The sequence below is a fragment of the Aegilops tauschii genome, chromosome 2 (genome assembly GCF_002575655.3).
Source record: "Aegilops tauschii subsp. strangulata cultivar AL8/78 chromosome 2, Aet v6.0, whole genome shotgun sequence".
Classification (NCBI taxonomy): Eukaryota; Viridiplantae; Streptophyta; class Magnoliopsida; order Poales; family Poaceae; genus Aegilops; species Aegilops tauschii.
Window position 1 is genome coordinate 437,353,469 of NC_053036.3, and position 20,103 is coordinate 437,373,571.

The window sequence follows — 20,103 nt, forward strand, 5'->3', positions numbered from 1 at the left end:
GGAAACACATCAGATAGAGGATTTGTGGAACCCTTTGCATTCGTTAGTCATTAGTAGCAATATAGGAGCGAAGGCGGACATTAGGACATTCGGACGACGTGGTGGTCGGGTCCACCATCGCTTTATCTTACTCGGTAACCGATTGTGCTTGTCAGACGCTGCCTAGCGATGGGCTTCATGTTCTACTACCATCCTGGTCGTTGGGTACACGCGGTTTATTTGTTGGTGGGTAAGTGATTTCAATAGTAAGCTCCCAACCACCTTCTAATTTTCTAGGTGTAGAAACTTCTTCTTCATGTTTTTATTCCATAGCTTTTATAACAGCTTCATTTAAGCAGAGGCCAAACTTCTCTACCACGGACCTTGTAAAGAGCAAGATCTCGACGAGGCTCCTCCGCGTCCTACGATCTGCCCAGACGCCGCACACCCGGGCAAGTAGGTTTGTCCAATCGACGACAACACACGCGATGATAGTTGGTTTGTATTTTTGTATTTTTTTGTAGGGGACCATGACAATTTTTTGTATGTATTTTTTCTTTGCAACTGACCATGCAAAATTGGCAATCCATGTACTCCCTCCATTCAAATATATAGGGCCTAATATGGTTTTTGAGGTTGCATTTGAGCACGAGTTAGAGCAATATGATATGGCATGTATGTTACACAAAGCATACTGTCAAATTCGTATTTGAAATGAATTCTAACGATGTACTTTTTATATCATACATCTAATAATTTAATAATTAAGTGGTTGAAGGTAACCTCAAAAAATGTGTTTGGCCCTATATATTTGGATGGAGGGAGTAGGGTTCTCACAAAAACGTTGCCTTTTATTGTGGGAGAACACATTTTTTTGTAAGGTTGCAATGTTATAATTTTCAAAAGAAATTCTACGTTTTACCTTGTTTTAGAGAAATTTCTAGAATTTTTGGCTATAGTCACATGGCAATTTTATAAATTATGATCTATAGAACATGGAAATTTATGAAATTGAGTGAACCAATCACATGGAAATTTTATGCATTTCGTGTTCTCTAGAATGTGGCAAATTACATACATAACCGATGGCAAAATTGTAAGGAATCCATTTTTATTACTCAAATTGGCAAATTTTGGTGAATTATTTTTTAAATGAAAAGGTAGAGCAGTCTCTACGTTATATATTTCATAACAAGCCAAAGCCTGGAAGACCGGCAGGTCTATTACATGAAAGGCAAAGTGTTGATGCATTGTAATGCAACCGACCCTTGCAAAGCCATGAAACAAGAAGAGGCAAAGCCCTCAGGCAAAGACAGGGGGAGAGAAAGGGGAAAGTGACTAACTAAGTGAACTTATGGATTGAGTCTTCTAGCCCAATGATGAAGGATCTCTTTCTCATTTTGTAGTTTGGCACGATGACTACATAACAACAGAAGCTCGGGAGCATACTGTGCCACATATGTAACTGGCCACTAATTGTTTTCAAAAATTCTTGCATTGTGCGCTCTCCAAAGGGCAACAACCACAACTATGAAGAAGATGTTCCATCATCTTCCAAACCTCTAGGAAGTAGAGGTTGTGCTGCACAAAATCTGAAATTCCCATGGATGATGAGGTTGTAGTGGCCATCCCCATCTTCTCCCAAATAAAGGAGGTTGTCCGGCATCTAAGGATGATATGCGAGGTTGTTTCTTTGGCCTGACACACATCACAACCATCATGAGAAGTAAACTTGTGCCAATTCTTGTTAACCATGTTTCTCCTGGTGTTGAGACGGTCTTTGGGAGTAAGCCATAAGAATAATTTATGCTTGAACAGATGATAGGGTCCCAGAAAAAGTCTAAAAACTGCCAAGTAACACCTCTGAAAGTGAGTAGGCTATAGAAATATGCAGTGCTTGGGTTAGAGCCTTGAATATATGAGCATCCGCTGTCGAAAACTTCTAGTTGCACGTCGTACCCTATAGGCATGCCATCAAAGAGAGGAGCTCTCGAATGGCAATGTCGGTCAGGTTAGGTAGCAGTTGGATGAGCCGCCTATAGTTGACATCCAGCGAGGCAACATTGCAGCCTTTGTCTTTAGCAAAGGAGAACAGAGTGGAGTGCAAGAGAAAAATCTACCGCGCCCCGTCCAGTCGTCATGCCAGAAATAAATGTGTGACTCGCTTCCAGTCCTGCATTTGTGCCTTGGAGAAGTGTTGGAATCATGGATTTGATGCACTTCTAGATCACCGTGTCTTTGCTATTACTCGGGGTGGACTGTTGACAGTATCTTGCGGCAAACCATTCGAAACAAGGGACCTGACTACCCTGTAGAATCTTAGCTGCAAACTTGCAGATCATGGATCTGTTATGAGCCTCTAGGTCCTTGATCCCAAGGCCACCCTCTTGCTTGCTTAGGCAAATTGTTTCCCATGCTACCAGGCACTACCCTTCCTTGGTTGAATTGGAACCTTGCTAGAGGAAGCCCCTCAAAATCTTTGTCAAAAGCTCTAGCGACCCTTTAGGCCAAAGGAAACATAACATGAAGTAGCATGGGATGGATGCTAGGATGGCGTTAATCAGGGTTAGACGCCCTCCCCAAGAGGGAAATAGTCACTAGTACTAATTATTGACAACCCTCCCCCCCCCATTTGTTTTACATGTATCCTTCAATATGCAATTACCCGAACTTGGCAAATTTTCCTAATATTAACGTTATATACATGTCCTAAATTAGAGCATGATAATTTTATTATCGTTGATACCTTGGCACATTCATTGAATATACCATGATAAAATTTAAATCAGAGGATGGTAGTTTTATAGAGTATAGCATGTCATTTGTTCTTATATGTTTAGACCATGCCAGTTGTAAATTTATGCTTCTCTTAGTTTTATGTCAGATTGTTTTGTTGATGGCAATTTTTTTTCAAAAAAGTTAGCTAATTGAGCCTATCTTTTTCTTTTCATGCGCGTTACATGGGCCAACCTATGGTCACGCTGCAATCGCACTACAACGAACATACTATAGAGGGACGCCGGTTCGCTGGATGGAACCTTCCCCAACTAACATTTTGTTCACTCCGGAGGTGCCTTCCCTGGGAATGTTCGCCAGCTATTGCCGTATGGAGTACCAAAGAAAAGTTGGACCCAATATTACTAACATCACAAAAGTTACACTAGGCCATAATATACCAACACTATAACATACGACATAGGGACGCCGGTTCGCCGGATGGAGCTTTCCCCAACTAACGTTTCCTTCGCTCCGGAGGTGCCTTCCCCGGGAATGTTCGCCAGCTATTGCCGTATGGAGGAGTACCAAAGAAAAGCTGGGCCCCAGTATTATTAACATCACAAAAGTTACACTAGGCCATAATATACCAACACTATACAAGTATAGTATTTAAACGCATTAGCATGTGGCCAAGATAAGAAAACATTGCACAATCACGTCTGCGTATGTAGTATGAAGATAAAGTTCCATCTCCAAGAAAGTTGGCAATAATAATTAAGAACTTCCGAATTCCGACCAATACCGCGTTTGGTATGAATGAATCCTTATAAACAAATTAAATATGAAGAAACAAAACGTGGATCCGTGTCATCAACTCCACACCCAAAACCATTTTAAAAAATGAACTCTGCACCCGAAAAGTAACAAAACGCCGCCAAACACCCAACAGCTCCGTTCCCTTTCCGCACCCAAACTGGTGGCGCACGAAGCGCCTACGTGGCCCGATCGCGGTCGTCGGCTCAGCAGCCTGGCTCAACCACCGCCGGTGGTTTCCCTCCGTCGGCGTCCCCTGAGATCGCCTCGCTGACTCAGATCCTCCTCTTGGAGTCAAATCCTCATCAGCCTCGACGCATCAACGGGGGCGATTAGCTAATTATTTCCGTCCAAAATAACGCGGCCCGCTCCCAATGATTATCCCGTCCCGTTGTTCCCGTTGCCGTCAGTTGACGATAGCTGTGCACGCACTGTGCTACACGTCGTCGTCGGCTACCTTTGTCCACGACACTATATAGCTGTCGCTGAGCTCGAGACTTCCTCTCATTCTCTTTCCACATCGCCCCGAGATCCATCTGCTCCGTTTATTGGGTTTCTCGGTGCTTTGGTGCTCTGCTACGCGTTCCGTTGCCCTTGTTGACACCAGGAGAAGTCGGAGGCTTCACGAGGGGGCTAGCTAGCTGGACTTTGGAAGCGATCAAAAATGACGATCTGCGCGGGCTTCGACTCCTACCGGGCCTCGCCGGCGGACATGCGGGTCGTGACGTCGGACGGGCAGAGCATCGCTGCGCATTCCTACGTTCTTGTAAGCCACTCTGCCGCTTGTTTGATTTATGCGGCGGATCTTGCCTTGTGCGTTGTTGTTGAATCGTTGGCTAATTCCAAATCGGGCGGCGGTATGCAGGCCTCGGCGTCGCCGGTGCTGGAGCGGATGATCGACAGGGCGCAGCGCGGGTGGGGCGCCGAGTGCACCATCCCCGTCCTCGGCGTCTCCTTCGACGCCGTCCACGCCTTCATCCACTTCCTCTACTCCCCCAAGTCCAGGGTGGTGCCCGCGGAGGAGGAGGCGGTGGGCGCCAACTGGGCGCAGCTGCTGGCGCTGGCGCACGCGTACCGGGTGGGGTGGCTGAAGCGGGCGGCGGAGGCGGCCGTGTCGGCGCGCCTCACGCCGGAGCGCGCCGTGGACATGCTGAAGCTGGCGAGGCTCTGCGACGCGCCGCGGCTGTACATGCGGTGCGCGCGCCTCGCGGCCAAGGAGTTCGCGGCCGTGGAGCAGTCCGACGGTTGGCGCTTCGCGCGGCGCCACGACGCCGCGCTCGAGCTCGAGCTCCTCACGCTCCTGGAGGACGCCGACCAGCGGAGCGAGCGTTGGGCGCGCGAGAGGGCCGCGCAGGAGGCGTGCCGGCAGCTCGGCGAGGCCATGGCCTCCCTCGAGCACATCTTCCCCGGCGAGTCCGGCGCCAAGGCCGCCTGCGCGGACGCGGACGCGCCGTGCGCGAGGGCGGGGTGCACGTGCCGGGGCCTTCAGGTCCTGATGCGGCACTTCGCGACGTGCCCGAAAAAGATGGCGCCCGGCGGGTGCGCGCGGTGCAAGCGCATGCTGCAGCTGTTCCGGCTCCACGCCTCCGTCTGCGACCGGCCGGACCGGGCCTGCCGCGTGCCGCTGTGCAGGTGAGAAAACGCATTTTGAAAAAACACACTTTCCATCAAACGTTGGCGCTTTCGGCAAACGCACGGTAGATCGGCAGCCAAGAACCAGGCTGGCGAGATCGGTGCCCGGCGCCCTTTCCGGGAAAGGAAATCGGTTCGTACTTCATCACAATATACAAGGAAATTGGACGTACGTGCTAGCTTTCGTCCTCTTGCATGAAAGCGACTTGGACGGCCATGGCAACGCCGCCAATAGAGCGCCATGCAAACGCACATGACGGATCTGACGCATGCCTAATAGCTGTTTTTTTACGTCTGGTGACGAAGTGAGATCTAACGTTTCACCGTGGTTGGCTGATTTTTGCAGCCATTTCAAGGCCAAGGCGCAGACGGGGAAGGCGGACAAGACGTGGCGGCTTCTGGTGAAGAAGGTGACGAGGGCGAAGGTGATGTCCTCCCTGGCCGAGAGGAAGGTGGTGCCGGAGGTCGTGGCCGAGTCATGGGCGAGATACAACCGTAGAGGAGCCAAGTTGAGATGAGAAGATTCATTTCTCTAATTCTCTTGTCTTGGTCGTGTAGTTTAACCCTTGTCGTTAGCAACGAGGTGTTGTGAGCTCAGGTTGTACTATCTATCGTCTAGTAGTTCTAGCTAGTGATAGTCTACTTAGCACATGTCACTTATGACTTGCGATGGTTAAACTTTTTCTTTTCCTTTGCGATGGTTAAACTATAGTGTTTACCGCGCATCCATGCTGCTCTGTTCCGGTCTCATGCGCCACGGTTACCATGCGTCGGAACTGGTCCAGTACGATCCGCCGACATGCCCGACCCCACGGTGCAGTGAGTGCGGCCAGCGATTCTTCGGCTCACCCAACAGGCAAGTCACCAGAATATGCTCGCTGTTACTCTTTGTTAGCAGGAATCATGCAACGTGACTCCTACTCGCAGTTACTCTTTTGTCTGGCCCATGCATCCAAAATATGCTCGTCTCGGTGTAGGACTACCTGCTGCTGCTGTAACCTGTAAGCCTGTAGCCGTGCCATTGCCGCAGCTTGTACAAGGGTTGGCCGATCTAGTGAAACCTCCCGTCATCAAGAGGAGAGGGAGCTAGACAAAAAAAAAAGGAGAGGGAGCCAACTGGAGTCCAGAATACACACACATGTCAGAGAGACAGCTCCACCGTCCGGGTCCGTTTCTCCCAGCCAGATCCGGAGAATCAGCGTGTGCGGATCCGCCGAGGTGCGTGCGTGCGTTCATTCGCAATTTCGCATGTAAAGCTTTCATCTCCTTACGCTGCCTGCTGGTGTCAACATCTGCGGGGAAAGAAGAGCCTGACGGTGCTCCTGGCTCGCGTCCCCACATGTACTACACGCACGTGTACGGTGAACATAGTACTACATAGAACAACGCCGCACGTCGACGGGGCCAGGTTTAAGGAGCACCGCCCGCTCGCTCTACCCTACATACAGCCATACAGGAGAAAACAACAAATTGATTGCCTCGGCGGGGACGCGCACGAAAGCGAGATGCGTTCACCAGCATGACGAAGAGGTGGCACCACACCGCCATTTCGTCGCGACCTGTTCACCTCAGCATCACGATCGACCCCTCGAATGAACACGAGAAATACAAGAGCGCACAGATACAGATAGCCAGCGACAGAGACTTGGCTTCAGCTTGGAAAATATCATCGACCCAAGAAGGGAACATTGCCATGCCGTTGATAGTGTGGTACTGCACCACCCTGTCCTCTTCATCACCGCGAAGTACTCCAACAACGACGTACACGGTGCACCGAACGTCTGGGAGGAGTCGTGATCGTGCTAAGGTCGGCTATTTTCGCTGCAGGTAACCAACGGTCCAGTATATCGCGCGCGCACCCCACCTTGGTCGATCGATCAGGTGGTAACCGGTGCAGGTTGGCGCGCAGCTCTAGTTTCATGCTGTAAGAGGACGACGTCTTGTTTTCGGTCGCCGTCTGGGGGCTGGCTGGGGCCGCCAGCGTGCAGCGGTTGGCAACAGCAGGTCTATTGCCCGCCGTTCGTACTAATGTGACGCACCCCTGGCTTGATGCGCTCACCGTGATCTCGTGACGCGCACTGAAGCTGAGATCGTACGGTCTGTCTACTTATTCCAATCACGCGATGGGCTATCAGACTGTCATCTTCTCTACACTCACTTGCAGTTCAGAATTCTGTCAACGACGAGATTTACTACTTTCTTGCATATTCATAAGTCGTCAAATGCCGAGTAGGCACAAATTCCCCCAATTACTTCTCTGTTGCAATTGACATCAACTAAACAAATGAAATGAAATGGAAATTCCACTACAAAACAGTCCAACTTTACTCATCAGACACAAGAGCTCACTTTACTGCTACTGCATACTCTCCTTACACATGCTGCCACTCCGATACATACCCAATCTCCGTCAAAAAATAATGTGACGGAAGCCGTTATAAACAAACTATAACTTGGCCAAGCAATGATCGATGCTAGCTAAGTAACTACTCAAGTGGTACAGCAATGTTCTCCTACGTACATCATTCCTAGCTTACCGGTTACAAAAGAGAGATTGCTGGTCAGCTTATACACATCACCGACTGCCAAGGCGAAATGGAGGCCAGAAGAACAGCAATGACATATTACCGCTACTTCATCAAATGGGATTGAAGGCTATCTTACGACGCGCTGCGGAACGTGAGCCGAAAGAACTGCACACAACAGGCGGGAAGGAGTCAACACTAGCAATTACTACACGAGTAAATTTGTTGGCAAAAAAATCTATCAACTGGATGTTACCTTCAGATATGTTGAAGGACAGCTTCTGTGCAAAAATTTCTCTGGGGTTTAATGCTTTATTGGATAGTAAGATGTTATCCAAGTTTTCCTTTCTGCAAATTGAACATGAAGACTCTCATTAATAGGCTCAAGCTAATACGCAATACCAAGCGAAATGGAACCCCCAAAAAACATTTTTATATATTCAAAAGAAAAGTTAGCAAATGGTAGTATGCCATTTATTCAAGGACCACAGTGGAAAATACTTTCAGTTTGCTGTTCACATTGAAATGTTTATCAGTATTAAAACAGAGAGTCCTGCTGTCAGTTGTGTGCAAAATTCCCTAGTCAGTTCACGTACCGAGCCCAACAAGGAACAAATTTCCTTCTGCGCCTTGCTTCTTGTACATGTTCGTCGTAATCATCCTCATCCTCATCATCAGAATCTTTATACGGAGTCATTGTGTAGGACTGGCAAGAGTTTCATTAACATCAGAGCAGAGGATTCAAAAATTAGAGTGGTTGCTGATACTAGAGTGAAACAATGAAAAGCACTACAAACTGATACTAATGTCAAACGAGAAATCAAACAGCTCAGGTTGACAACCTATTTTTGCTTTGTCCCAACTGTGATGACGCTACATATGTTTGTGTGTTCTAACAATTTTGCCGCATTCTAAGAATTATTGCCCCAAATGGAGAGAAAAATATTTAGGGTGCCGTTACTCATGTCTTCCAAAGTCTTCTCTTAGCATGTTAATAACAAACTGATGAGCATGCATTATGGAGTAGAAGCCACTATCATGTGACCATTCCAAAAGAACTTCCATTAGTATATCTGTATACAAGTATATTGACTACTAATAATTGTTTATTATTTGCAGACATGTAACATAACAGCCATGTCAATATCAAAGATGAATTAGTACCAACATATGCAGATTTACAGACGACAACATTCTGCATGATGAAGTTAAATAAAAAGGCATACCTCGAGACTGTTCAGGATATTTTCCTTAGCATCAGATCCAAAACTTGCATTCCTGTCATCTACTGCAACACCTTTCTCGTCCTTACTTTCATTGGCCTTGTATCGAAGGGCATGTTCGGTAGTCTCATCAGGTTTAACTTGGTTTTTGCCTACATCAACCAAATTCTTCCTTGGCTCCATATTATCCTGCCATGATATTAATTAAATATCAAAAAACAAACCCCCCCTCTGTTCGAGTATATATCACATACATTTTGAAAGCCCTACGTATATCTAATATTACAAATTCCATATGATCAACCAGAGAATTTTTCCACTCAAATTACAAAAAAAACATATATTTCTAAACAGAGTACTGTTTGAGGGGGGAGGGGGGGGGGTGCTATAAATAAGATATATATACATTATATATAGGGAAAATGCATCCTACCACTAGGTGGTACTTATCTCCATCTCATCCACCGTGCATTTATTCCAAGATTCATGCAACCTCATTACCCTTTTGGAGCGCATGAAGTAAGCGGGTTCAATAAAAAATCCAACCCGCAAGGGCGAACTACTCAGACTCTTTCTCTCTGGATGCACGGATGTTTCTTGATTCAGAGTTCTGGCCATGCCGTCGCCATAGATCAGAGACAAACTGATTGTCGGCGTCACATTACTCGGCACCATTTGCCGTCGGCGCTGGCGGCTACGTTGTTAACACTCCAGGTCTGTGCTACGCGCGTCTACTACTAGGCATGCATCGAAAAGCATATATGCATGAAACTATGCACTTGAGTTTTCTTTCTACTACATGTTCCAATGATACATCGCTTCAGTTTGAGGTTTGAACTCTCATCTGGTTCATGTAGATCAAAAGGCTATGATGCCAGGTTAATCCGACGCAGTGACTGCACCGGTGACAGCAGCGGATACTACCAGGAAGGCATGAAAAAAATATCTAATTAACAAAGTACATACATAAAGAAGATATGGTGCATGGTGGATCATGATTTGCTGATGATAACGACCTTGCAAGCATGATACGCCATACTACTTTTTCCACATACTCCATACTTCTTTTTCACATAATATACTTAAGTTAAATACACCATACTATTGTCTTGTATATACTTCATACTACGTACTTCCCTTTTACAATACTTTATTCCTTTTTTTGTGTGGCACAACGACTAACTTTACTTGGCCTCAATGTGCATATCACCTTCTATAAGAATTACAGGAATATATATTCTACACATGTTTAAAAAAAGAACATATATTCTGCACTACTTGCCCGCGAAAAACAGCTCCATACTACCTTATCATACTCTATACTACCCTATCAAAAGTGATGTGTACGTGCATACTACCCTATTTAAACAAAGTAAAATATAAAAATTATATAAGTTGCTCCATCTAGACAAAAAAAACCAGTAGAAGGTTGAACTAGCACATACATTTGTTATTAGATTAAATCACATGATATATATATGTAGCTTATACTCACAGAAGCTTTTTGACGAGCATCTTTTTCATCCTTCGTGCCTCGATGTCTATCCATAGGCTGCTTCTGTTGCTTTCGAGCTTCATCCATGCATTTTCTTCTTTTCATCGTTTCCCTCTTTTCCCCTTCTTCTCTCTGCCGCTTCTTAGCGGCCGCATCAACTTCTCGTCTCTTCTTTTGTTCCTCTTCAAGTTTTTGTTTTTGTTCCTTCTCTTGCTTCAGTCTTTCACGCTCTGCTTTTGCAGCCGCTTTGCGCTTTTCTTGCTCCTTTTGTTTCTTCTCTTCAAGACGTTTTGCAGCTTCAGCAGCCTTGAGTGCCTTCACCTTAACATCTTTTTTAACTGCAACACAGCAACCCCATTTGTAGAGGCCATTTATGAGCACCATCTAACAGTTTCTATAAACATCATTAGTGGATTTAGCATGTAGTTCGAAATAAATAATACAATTAAACAAATAAAACTTACCGCACACTGTTGTAGATTGCAACTTTTGTTTTACAAGAGGTACAAAAGATGTCACATTGGCAACAATATTGCTAGGCTTAGATTGTCTGTCAACATTTGCTTCACTCCTGTGTCTTCCATTTTTGCTATTGAGTAGTTCTGCCGTGCCTTGTTTGTCAACATTTGCTTCACTCCTGTGTCTTCCATTTCTGCCATTGATTATTTCTGTCGTGCCTTGCTTGTCAATATTTGCTTCACTCCTGTGTCTTCCACTTCTGCTTTTGGTTATTTCTTTCGTACCTGATCTGTCATGAAGAGAACGGGATACTTTTCCTTCTCTCTTAACTGAAGTAGGGTGATTGTATCTTGGCTTAATGCTATCATTTCTGATATTTGAATGATGAGTGAGCTCACTACTGACAGATTCTGCACTCAAGTCTATGTTACCTTTATCCATGCTTCTCATCGAATGAGACGGAGAATTTCCATTGTTTTGCCACAATCCAGTAATATCCTGAAGTGCTGTTCCCCCAGATTGTCGCTGGCATGAGCAATTCACATCTACAGATCCAGGAGCCATGTCTTGGTACTCATCTTCTTCCGGAATGCTGTTGTCTTCATCAATTCGGAAGACTTCAAGTTCAGGAATAGAACCCATATGTTCTGAACCAGATCCAGATCTTAATGAAAGTTTCTGGCTATACTTTTCAACAGATGGAGTCAAAGGAGTTTCATTGATTTCTTGTCTGCTGCTAGCATTTGAAGAGCAAGAGGCTACACCATCAGAAATAAAAAACGAATCAAGTCCACATCCGAAGGAGTCCATACCGCTGTGACTGTTACTAGCACTGTATTGTAGATCATCAGAGAGGGGACAGTTTCTGGGTTTCCCAGACATAGTGGTTGTCAATAGCGGATGCAAACTACTCGCTGTGTTAGTATTATGCTTGTTTGGAGGATCTGAGCAAATGGTGTCTAATTGGTGAGAATCGTGAAGGGACTCAAATGACCTTTTTCCGATAATTGGGCTGTCCAATTGGTCAGAGACATCAAAGATCTCCATTACTGGCATTGAACCATCACAATCAAAAGATTCATCACCCAATTGTCCCTTTGGATCATAACTTTTATATTTCCTAACACATTCATTCGAGTCATACCATAATTTCTCATGAAACAGTGCATTAGGAGCAGATGCTTGTTCATAACTCGGGAATCGAGTAAACAGTTCTGTTCCAGAATAATTTTCTTGATGTAATATTGCAATTGGAGATGATAAGTCATCCATCTCAGGAGCCATTTCCTGGTCTGCCACACTCGCAGCCGTGACATTTAGGTTCTGACCTTCAAAGCAAGTACCTTCCTGCCAACAGAAAGAACAATAGTAAATACGCTAGGACTCACTGGCACACATAAAATAGCAAGTGCAATATAGACTGAAGAGTGGACATTACCCAACTCTACCAATTATAAATGCCAATAAAGTCATATCTAATACTAACAGGTAGCTTATTCCTCTGGCCACTGCACCGGAGCCCCGGCAGCTAAGCATGCAGTGGCACAGCCATTCCCTCCTCTTTCTCTCTCTCTCTCCCGTGCCGCCGGCCTACTCCCTCATCAATTGAGTCGGCCTCGGTTCACCTCCATCCGCTCATCGCTTCTCATCTTTGTCTCATGGATGATAGCTTCGGCTGCAGGAGCGCAAGGTCTGGAAGGCGACTTCCTCAAGAATCTTGCCGAGGTGAAATATTGTTTAAACTAAAGTGCCTTTGTTTTTTGCCATCTTCAAAGTATTGTTCACACTACTAAGCCTTCATCTGCAAATATCTATGGGTCTAAAGTGAAACCTTGCGCCATTTGACCAAGAGTTTTCTTAAAGTGTAAACTACAAGAGATACTAAAATGTTGTTACAAGTACCAGAGCCTAAGTGATTGCTAAAACCAAGTTTTACCAAGAAAGTCAAATTGTTTCAAATAACTCCCGGTGTGAATTTAGCCTTGCGCCATTGGCACAATCTAGTTTGTATGTTAATCACTCATCAGTACAAAACGGTGATGAAATACCCATGAATATTCCCATCGGCTATCCCATAAATAAAAACAGGAAATAGAGAACCTACATGACTGGATTCGAATTTGTCAGACCAAAGCATCCAAAGAAAAGGCTCCACCAATAATGCAGCCAGACTGAGCATTACCACTAGTTTACTACTTCATGACATATAATTTTGCAATAAAAAATACAACTGGTTCTTTTGGAATAAAAAAAACTTCAGAGAGGAAAGGGAACTGGTAGTCTGGTACACTTGCTGAGCACATACCTGCTGTGTGCAGTTTTCCTCATTACGAGATAGGATGCCAGAGCAATAAGGCAAAGCAGCAGTTGTCAGAAACTCCACTTCCAACTTATTTTGTTTCTGTTCTTGAGAATTTTTGAAGACCCGTCCTTCCAATGCACTCCTGCTGGTGCTTGCGGTAGGAGATTTATCAAGGACGCCACTTAATAGGCTAGTTGTATTTCTTCTTCCACGTGAAGAATTCCCATTTCCATAAACATCACTTGCAGCATTCCCCCCCTCTGACACCAGAGACATGCTCTTGCAGGATCCTGAACTCCTTGTGAAGTAAGGACCTGAAGGATGGGATTTCTCTGAGAAATTTGTCGCGGTTAACATATGGCTAGAAATGTCAAGTTGGTGGTTCAGAGACAATGAATTTGTGCAAGGAGTCCCGGAAAGGTCAAAGTCTGACCGGTGCCTTATTCTTCTCCTTTTAGATGACAAACTATCACTTACTTCAACTCCATCTTGTACTGACCTCTTCTGGTCACAAGCAGCACTGCTTCTGTCTGACTCGAGTAGAATATTTTTCTCATGTGATGCACTAGGTAAGAAGTATTGAACAGAAGGTTGTGGAGATTTCCGTTTATCGTTTTCTGCTGTACATGAATTAACATTTTCTTTAACAGCATTCTCAATAAGAGAGGTGTCTTGTTCTGTTCCTGCAAGATAAGAAACGATGTAAGGACATGGCACAATAACTTTTGCTACAAAAAAACTAGCAAATATATTCTACAAATAGCAAGCATGGTACCATCTGGTTGCAGATCTTCGGCTGAAGTCATACTGTTCCTTTCAGTTGAGTGCATTTCGCTGGTTCTTCTAGCTGAAACACTGCTCATAACTTCTGGCACTGCAGACTCGTCCTTTTTGTTGCTGACAGAAATGTTGCATGCTTTGGTCAAAGCTGATAATTTTATCTGAACATCGCCCAGCTTTCCTGAATGGCAGTTGACCGCATCATATGCTGCCTTTCCATTGAGCGTCTCGTTTTGTGTAACCGGGGAAGTGGGGCCCAAGGGAGTCTCCGCATCGGTCTCCTTGAATTCTAAAGATGTTCTGGCCAACAGATGTCGCTCCTGAGGAACTTGAGAATAGCTGGTAGAAGACGGGTCTTCATTAAAGGGATGTGCCTCAGCAAGATCAAGATTGGCACCTTCCAGGGCACATACTGGTTGCTGCATCGTCTGTTCACTTGCAGGATTCATGCAAACTGATTCAACACCATCGAATTGAAGTTTTTTCGGCTCAACCGACAGATAAGTTTCAGGGAGTGCATGGCACACAGAGCCTGTAACTTGCACTCCAAAAGAACTTCTAACAGAAACCTTGACATTATTATCAGAATTGACAATCTGATTTTGAGAACAATCTAACTTAACTCCTTGATTTCCAAGATCACCATCTTTACTGCACTTGACGAATTCAGTTGATCTATCCTGATTGGCATAAAAACCTTTCTCCAGACCTGGCAAAGAGGTCGTTGTTCCAGCATTGTTTTCACCGTCACCACATGGTTTGGAGGATAATGATGCAGTTGTTTTGTTCGAACCTGCAGTTGCAAGTTCAGACCTCTGCATCCTGTCTTGCATAACATCCCTGATTCCACTATTTGTCGCTTGACCCTTCTCACGCGACCGATCTTCAATATGCCGCTGCCTTGACCTGGAACGCTTTACCACAGAGAACATGTTGACTTCAGAACTAGGCTCAAATATCTCCTGGTCAACTGAAACCTGCTTTTGCTGAGGCACTTCATGTTGGTTAGTATCCACGGTGTCACAAATAGAGTCTAGACCAGCATATCCATTTGGAACCCCCACATTTCTGAGTGAAATGCTAGGAACAACTCGTGGCTGAAAGAAGGTTCTGTTCGTTGCTGGTGTAGTAATCTGGCTTCCAGCGAAAAGTAAACCCGGAACAATAGGTTTGCCATTTAGCTCTACAAGTAAACAAGCGGTTCAGTTAACGAATAAAAGGTGTCAAAAGCAATGTGCAAGGGAGTAAAATCAGATATCAATGATGAACAAAAGGCTAAATAAACAACGAATCGGTGTATTTCTGAATCACTGACAACCAGTTAGCAACTCATGAACGCTTATAACCCGCACCCTTAAGGTGTGCCCCTCTTGGGTACTAATAAAAAAACAAGATGTAGGATCAACAGCACCAAATTGGCACTCTCAAAATTCCCCAATGCAACACCTAAAAAAAATTGCCCAGCAAAACAAAACGGCTAATCCTGGACGACATGTTGAACAACACTGTCTACTATTCGCAGGATTTACGGTGACATCTCGGGTAACCCAAATGACCAAGAGAACTTGAAAATGAGATTTGTGATGGGTCTAAGATACTGGGATCAGTGATGAACCTGTCTTAAGATGTCTGACTCTCAACAGGAATTTCTTTCCAAATAGATTTGCTTTCCTTAGTTGTCTTTTCAGGTACACATATTTGCCTTCAAAGTGTTTTAATTACATTCGCAAAGTTGCAGGCTTGCAGCACATTATAGCATGGTATTTTTCCAACAGTGACCAAGCATACATTTCACTGTTTATCAAATAAGCCAATAATATTACAATTACTGGCAGGTTTTTCTCTTCTTTCTTTTTGGTACTTATCTTTCACTCTGCTCCGTGCAACTGCAGTATATGTTGCCAAGATAACATATCTATACCTACTAATAAAGGGGTTAGTGCTTCTGCCCGTCCGTCATCAAATTGCCCTTGAAGTTGGAAAAAATTACCCCCCATTGCCCGTGGTAAGTAAAACAACGTTTCGTGGCGGAAGAAAAGAAGACCCAGCCCAAATCCCCAACCCCGTACTGGTCCATCCCCCACCTACCCATCGTCTCCCTGCCCCGACCCCTAGCCACCCTGTGCCTCCTCGCGGCTATGCCGCAGGCGATGTGCGCTGCCTCCGGACACACGCCCCTCGCCTCCTCCTGTCCACGCAACTCCTCCCGGCTCAAATCGTGTCGCGCCGCCCCGGCCACGTTGGCATACACACCTCCCGGCTCCAACCCAGTGACGAGCGCAGCTCCTCCTCCCCATCTACTGCTGGTGAAAGCTCCGGTTGCTCCTTTGGTTTGTTATTCTACCCAGCCATAAGATATTTGTTTTTGCATCAAGTTGTAGGACATCTGTTTGATAGAATGTCCACAAGAAATATTCATGTGTAGCGAACGCTGCAGCCCCATCTCTCTCTCTCATACAGTATGCTACGTTTTGCAAGTTTGTGCTGGCCACCTATTTGTTAATATGCTTCTCAAGGTCTAAAAATATTATCTCTCTCATATGTTCTGTTTTGCAAGTTTGTGCTAGCCACCTATTTGTTAATAAATATGCTTCTCATGGTCTAAAAATATTTTGTCAGATTTCTCACATTGTACAAGGGTTATGGTGAATAAATTTTAAAGAGCGGAATCACATATCCAAAAGGCCAATTCATATAGAGGCAATGAGCTACTGAACGTTGCTAATAATGATGCTACTATTTTTCAGAATAAAACCGAACTTACAGGAACCATATAGTTGTGGTGAAAATTTGGATAGAGTGATAAACAACTTCTATATTTTTCTTATTCAGATTGAAGGAACCTCATTCCCCCAGCTACTTGACAAAAAATAACATGTATGCATGCGCCAATGAAGTCCAAAAATTAATCCTTGTGTGGGTCCAAATATTTTGTCATGAGAAGTCTGGATGTTCAGTTTTGGAAAAGTATACCTCCCGCTGAAAGAACAAGGGAAAGATCATTTCGTTGACGGCGAGTTCACCCTGATGCTGATCACCAGCACTCGTTGGCAGTGTCATGCTGCCTGGCCGGCGCTGCAATTGCACTGTTAAGCAGGAGGTACGTGAAGTGAGCCTGAGATCTGGAGCATCCATGGCTGCGTGGACATGACGGCGGCCATGTAGCTGCGTGTTGATTTTTGTGTGTGTAGGTTTTTTCTGGTAGTGAGACCTATGAAGAAAGTTAGGCAATCAAGAACATGTGGTTGTGGTGCTTCATCTTCCTTGCATACAGTTTATATCTTAAGCTTCCCTTGCTGTGTGTAATATGGCTAGGTAAAATCTGCATATGACAAGACACGCATATCAATGGATAAGCAATTGACGTTACTTGCCAACCAATTGATGTTTGCAAACTCATCCTGATAGTAACTTCTGTTTCAATCTTAATTGTTCAAGAATCAACATTTGCACATTGAGGTGTATTCGTTGACCTTTTTTTTAATATGTTCTTGCAGATTAGTTGCTGAGAAATAACCCAGCAACCTACATTTGGCTTGACCATCTATGTTTGATTAATGTTTAATGAAACGGTCCATGTTCCAGCAGATCTTTGCATTTTGTGGCACCTACAATACTAGGAACTGCAATCCGAGGGGCATGGGAGACAGCGGCGGCGCTGGAGCAGCTGCATCGTGTGATTTGGGTGAGACGCACATAGCATTGTCTGTTCGTTTGTGTTTCTGATGATGTGTCTACACTGGCTACTACCTGCTGCTCTCCAATCTATACACAACAAAGAAGCAGTACTCTGAAGCAGCTTTGTTGAGGAACGAGGCCAAGAGCAGGAAGCTGGTGAAAACACCAGGGTGTACTCTAATTGAGATAGGTGAAAGAACGACATTTCTTCATGGCTGACATACTTCATGCTTTAGTTTGATATTACCATATGGTTTAGTTCATGAGTCCACAGGTTAGGTTCATGATCATCTTTAGTCTCCGGTGTATTTGGCTAGCCTCACTTATGAATTAGTAGTATCGCTCAACATCATGGCCACACTACGTGATATGAGCTTAGCTTTTTCATATTGAACACTTCACTGGATTAAAACTATAACTGGGTTTCTGACTATTTGTCGGTATACCAAAGGTAAGGCTCTCGGCAGTAAAACCAACATGCATCAGGTTCTTAAGGCATCACTACATTTCTTACAAAATGTGTTTTGCTTATTCACAACACTTATCAAAAGTTTGCTAATGCCAACACAGATCGGAAGATCAAATCAAGCAACGTAGCTAACTGAGGCAAAGTCACTCTGTCTTCATCATGCGAGTAGGCTAATGTGGCCAGAAATTAGATAATAGAGGAATGTTAGCAAGTCATCAACTCTGAAAGCACACAAAATGTTTCAGTTTTCAGGCCACTACTTGGTTTTGAATAGCTATTTATGTGAGCTTTTTCTATAGCGTGGGACTACAATGTAACACTAAGTAGCATATTCACACACACACCCAGAAGTAATAAACATTAAACATTAGCTTTCTTCCACTGCGGACATGAGTGCGGCTTCTTGAGCTCTAGGATCCATGGTTCATACAACCCGTAGCATCGCACTGGCTCCATCAATATCAGCACTGCATTTATAGTTTCCTCGATGTCCATGATCCAAGAGCATGATTTTTTTTGTCTCCGTTGCAAGGCATGGCCATGTTTGCTACAAGTAATATACTAATGTGCTTACGCGGAGAATAACAAAGCAATTAGCACAACTGTATTATCCAGTTTTATGAGCTAATTTGGAGTAGCTCCTGATGTCCTCTGTGAGGTTAAATTATGTTTCTGTTTCGAGGAGAAAAAAGGCTCCAACAGGGGGGGGGGGGGGGGGGGGGGGGGGGGATAAGCACCTTGCAGACCGGCGGCGCAGGAGGGGAGGAGCCACGGTGGGGGGCGGTGGCCGGCAGCGAGGAAGGCGCAGGCGAGGGACTCGGCGTGGGAGTCGACCTGCTGGCGCATCTGCCCGGTGACCCAGTCCCGGCGCTCGAAGACCTGCATGAAGAGGCCCTCCATGGCCGGCTGCCGGTGGTCGCGGAGGTGGCCGGGGGAGGAGAGGGGGGCCTAGGGTTTGGGCATGGAGGTGGGTCGGCAGCAGGGTGGGGAGAGAGATGGCCACCGAAAATTTTGAATCCGGGAGAGGGGGAAGAGGAAGATCTGAAGGTAGTCGCCTATCCGCCAGCGCCAGCAGCCAGGAGCGAACGATCTCTTTTTTTTTTTTGAGCGAACCAGGAGCGAACGATCTGTTCGGTGCAGTGCCGACGAAGAGCATATTGTGGCCCGTTTGATTGGCCCCGTTTGTCTGTGGCCTGGCCACTGGTGGGCTCGTATGTAAAGGCTTTCATTTATTTTTTCTTTGCTGGGTCCTTTTTTTTTGCGGGGTCCTTGAAGTAGCAATTGATGGGTCGGTTCGGTGGTGAGAGATGGCCTTTTTTTCACTGCTATTCCGATTTGTGTGTTTACAGAAGCAGTTTTAGCTTTCCACAAAAAGAAGAAGAAGCAGTTTTAGCATGTACAGGGAGCATTCATAAGGGGAAAAAACCGTACTTTTGCAACTACATAAATTCTGGAACAAATATGACAATTTAGATCATGGTTGTTAGAATAAATCCGAGGCATACCGTTGATCATCCGAGGACCAAGCAATCACACTAGCCACAACACCGAGATTATGGAGCCGACGATGCTCCAGTACAAGGTCCTCATCCACATCGCCGAGGTCTATGACTACACCGCGACGGAGGAGCCAGCGTTCCTAGGCGTCTCTTCTGGCAGCGGCCAGAGTGGCCTCCCTGATTCCAGCAACAGCGGAGGTTTGAGGGGCGGATGGGGAGCCACGTCCGCGCGCAGAGACTGGAGGTTCAGCGTTCGTGATGACAGAGGCTAGCTCGTTGCCGGTCATGGCGGCCAGGACGCCGGCCGCAGGGTTGCAAGCAATCCGGTGCCGAGGAGTGGGGAGATGGACTGGAGGTTGCCATGCATGCCGTTGGCGTCAGCTATGGCCCCGGCCAGCTGGCCCAGCGTGGTGCGGGACAGGATCACGGTCAGGCCGTCAGCCTTTGACCGCTTGACCAGACCAGATGGCGCGCATCCCATTGGTGGTAGTCCAACGGCTAGACCGGCAGGGAGGGCATCTCAAGCAACTA

The 20,103-nt window shown here is 45.6% G+C and overlaps 2 protein-coding genes across 3 annotated transcripts; one reads left to right on the plus strand and one right to left on the minus strand.

Annotated features, from left to right (window-relative positions):
* The first annotated feature begins 3,993 nt into the window (after positions 1 to 3,993).
* On the plus strand, positions 3,994 to 5,869 carry LOC109748520 (BTB/POZ and TAZ domain-containing protein 2). 2 transcript variants are annotated; one of them, XM_020307544.4, is made up of 3 exons: positions 3,997 to 4,276; positions 4,376 to 5,142; positions 5,489 to 5,869. In XM_020307544.4, the coding sequence occupies exons 1-3, from the start codon at positions 4,175 to 4,177 to the stop codon at positions 5,658 to 5,660; spliced, it is 1,041 nt and encodes a 346-aa protein (XP_020163133.1). In that variant the 5' UTR covers positions 3,997 to 4,174; the 3' UTR covers positions 5,661 to 5,869. The 2 variants fall into 2 exon arrangements, with proteins under 2 accessions (XP_073364852.1, XP_020163133.1); XM_073508751.1 differs by having other exon boundaries at positions 3,994 to 5,142.
* A 1,596-nt stretch (positions 5,870 to 7,465) lies between these two features.
* On the minus strand, positions 7,466 to 19,214 carry LOC109748518 (uncharacterized). Its single transcript, XM_040399336.3, has 9 exons — positions 18,811 to 19,214; positions 13,922 to 15,109; positions 13,150 to 13,829; positions 10,850 to 12,191; positions 10,386 to 10,723; positions 8,894 to 9,079; positions 8,264 to 8,373; positions 7,924 to 8,015; positions 7,466 to 7,835 (listed from the first exon to the last, which is right to left on the minus strand). The coding sequence occupies exons 1-9, from the start codon at positions 18,971 to 18,973 to the stop codon at positions 7,798 to 7,800; spliced, it is 4,137 nt and encodes a 1,378-aa protein (XP_040255270.2). The 5' UTR covers positions 18,974 to 19,214; the 3' UTR covers positions 7,466 to 7,797.
* Between the last annotated feature and the right edge of the window lie 889 nt (positions 19,215 to 20,103).

Excerpts from the sequence above, each read along its gene's own strand:
- LOC109748520 (XM_073508751.1), top strand. The coding sequence starts at position 4,175 with ATGACGATCTGCGCGGGCTTCGACTCCTACCGGGCCTCGCCGGCGGAC. Across the intron at positions 5,143-5,488 it reads TGCCGCGTGCCGCTGTGCAG|CCATTTCAAGGCCAAGGCGC; the intron begins GTGAGAAAACGC and ends TGATTTTTGCAG.
- LOC109748518 (XM_040399336.3), bottom strand. The coding sequence starts at position 18,973 with ATGGAGGGCCTCTTCATGCAGGTCTTCGAGCGCCGGGACTGGGTCACC. Across the intron at positions 12,192-13,149 it reads AGGAAAACTGCACACAGCAG|GAAGGTACTTGCTTTGAAGG; the intron begins GTATGTGCTCAG and ends TTCTGTTGGCAG. Across the intron at positions 8,016-8,263 it reads TTTGTTCCTTGTTGGGCTCG|AAAGGAAAACTTGGATAACA; the intron begins GTACGTGAACTG and ends TTCAATTTGCAG.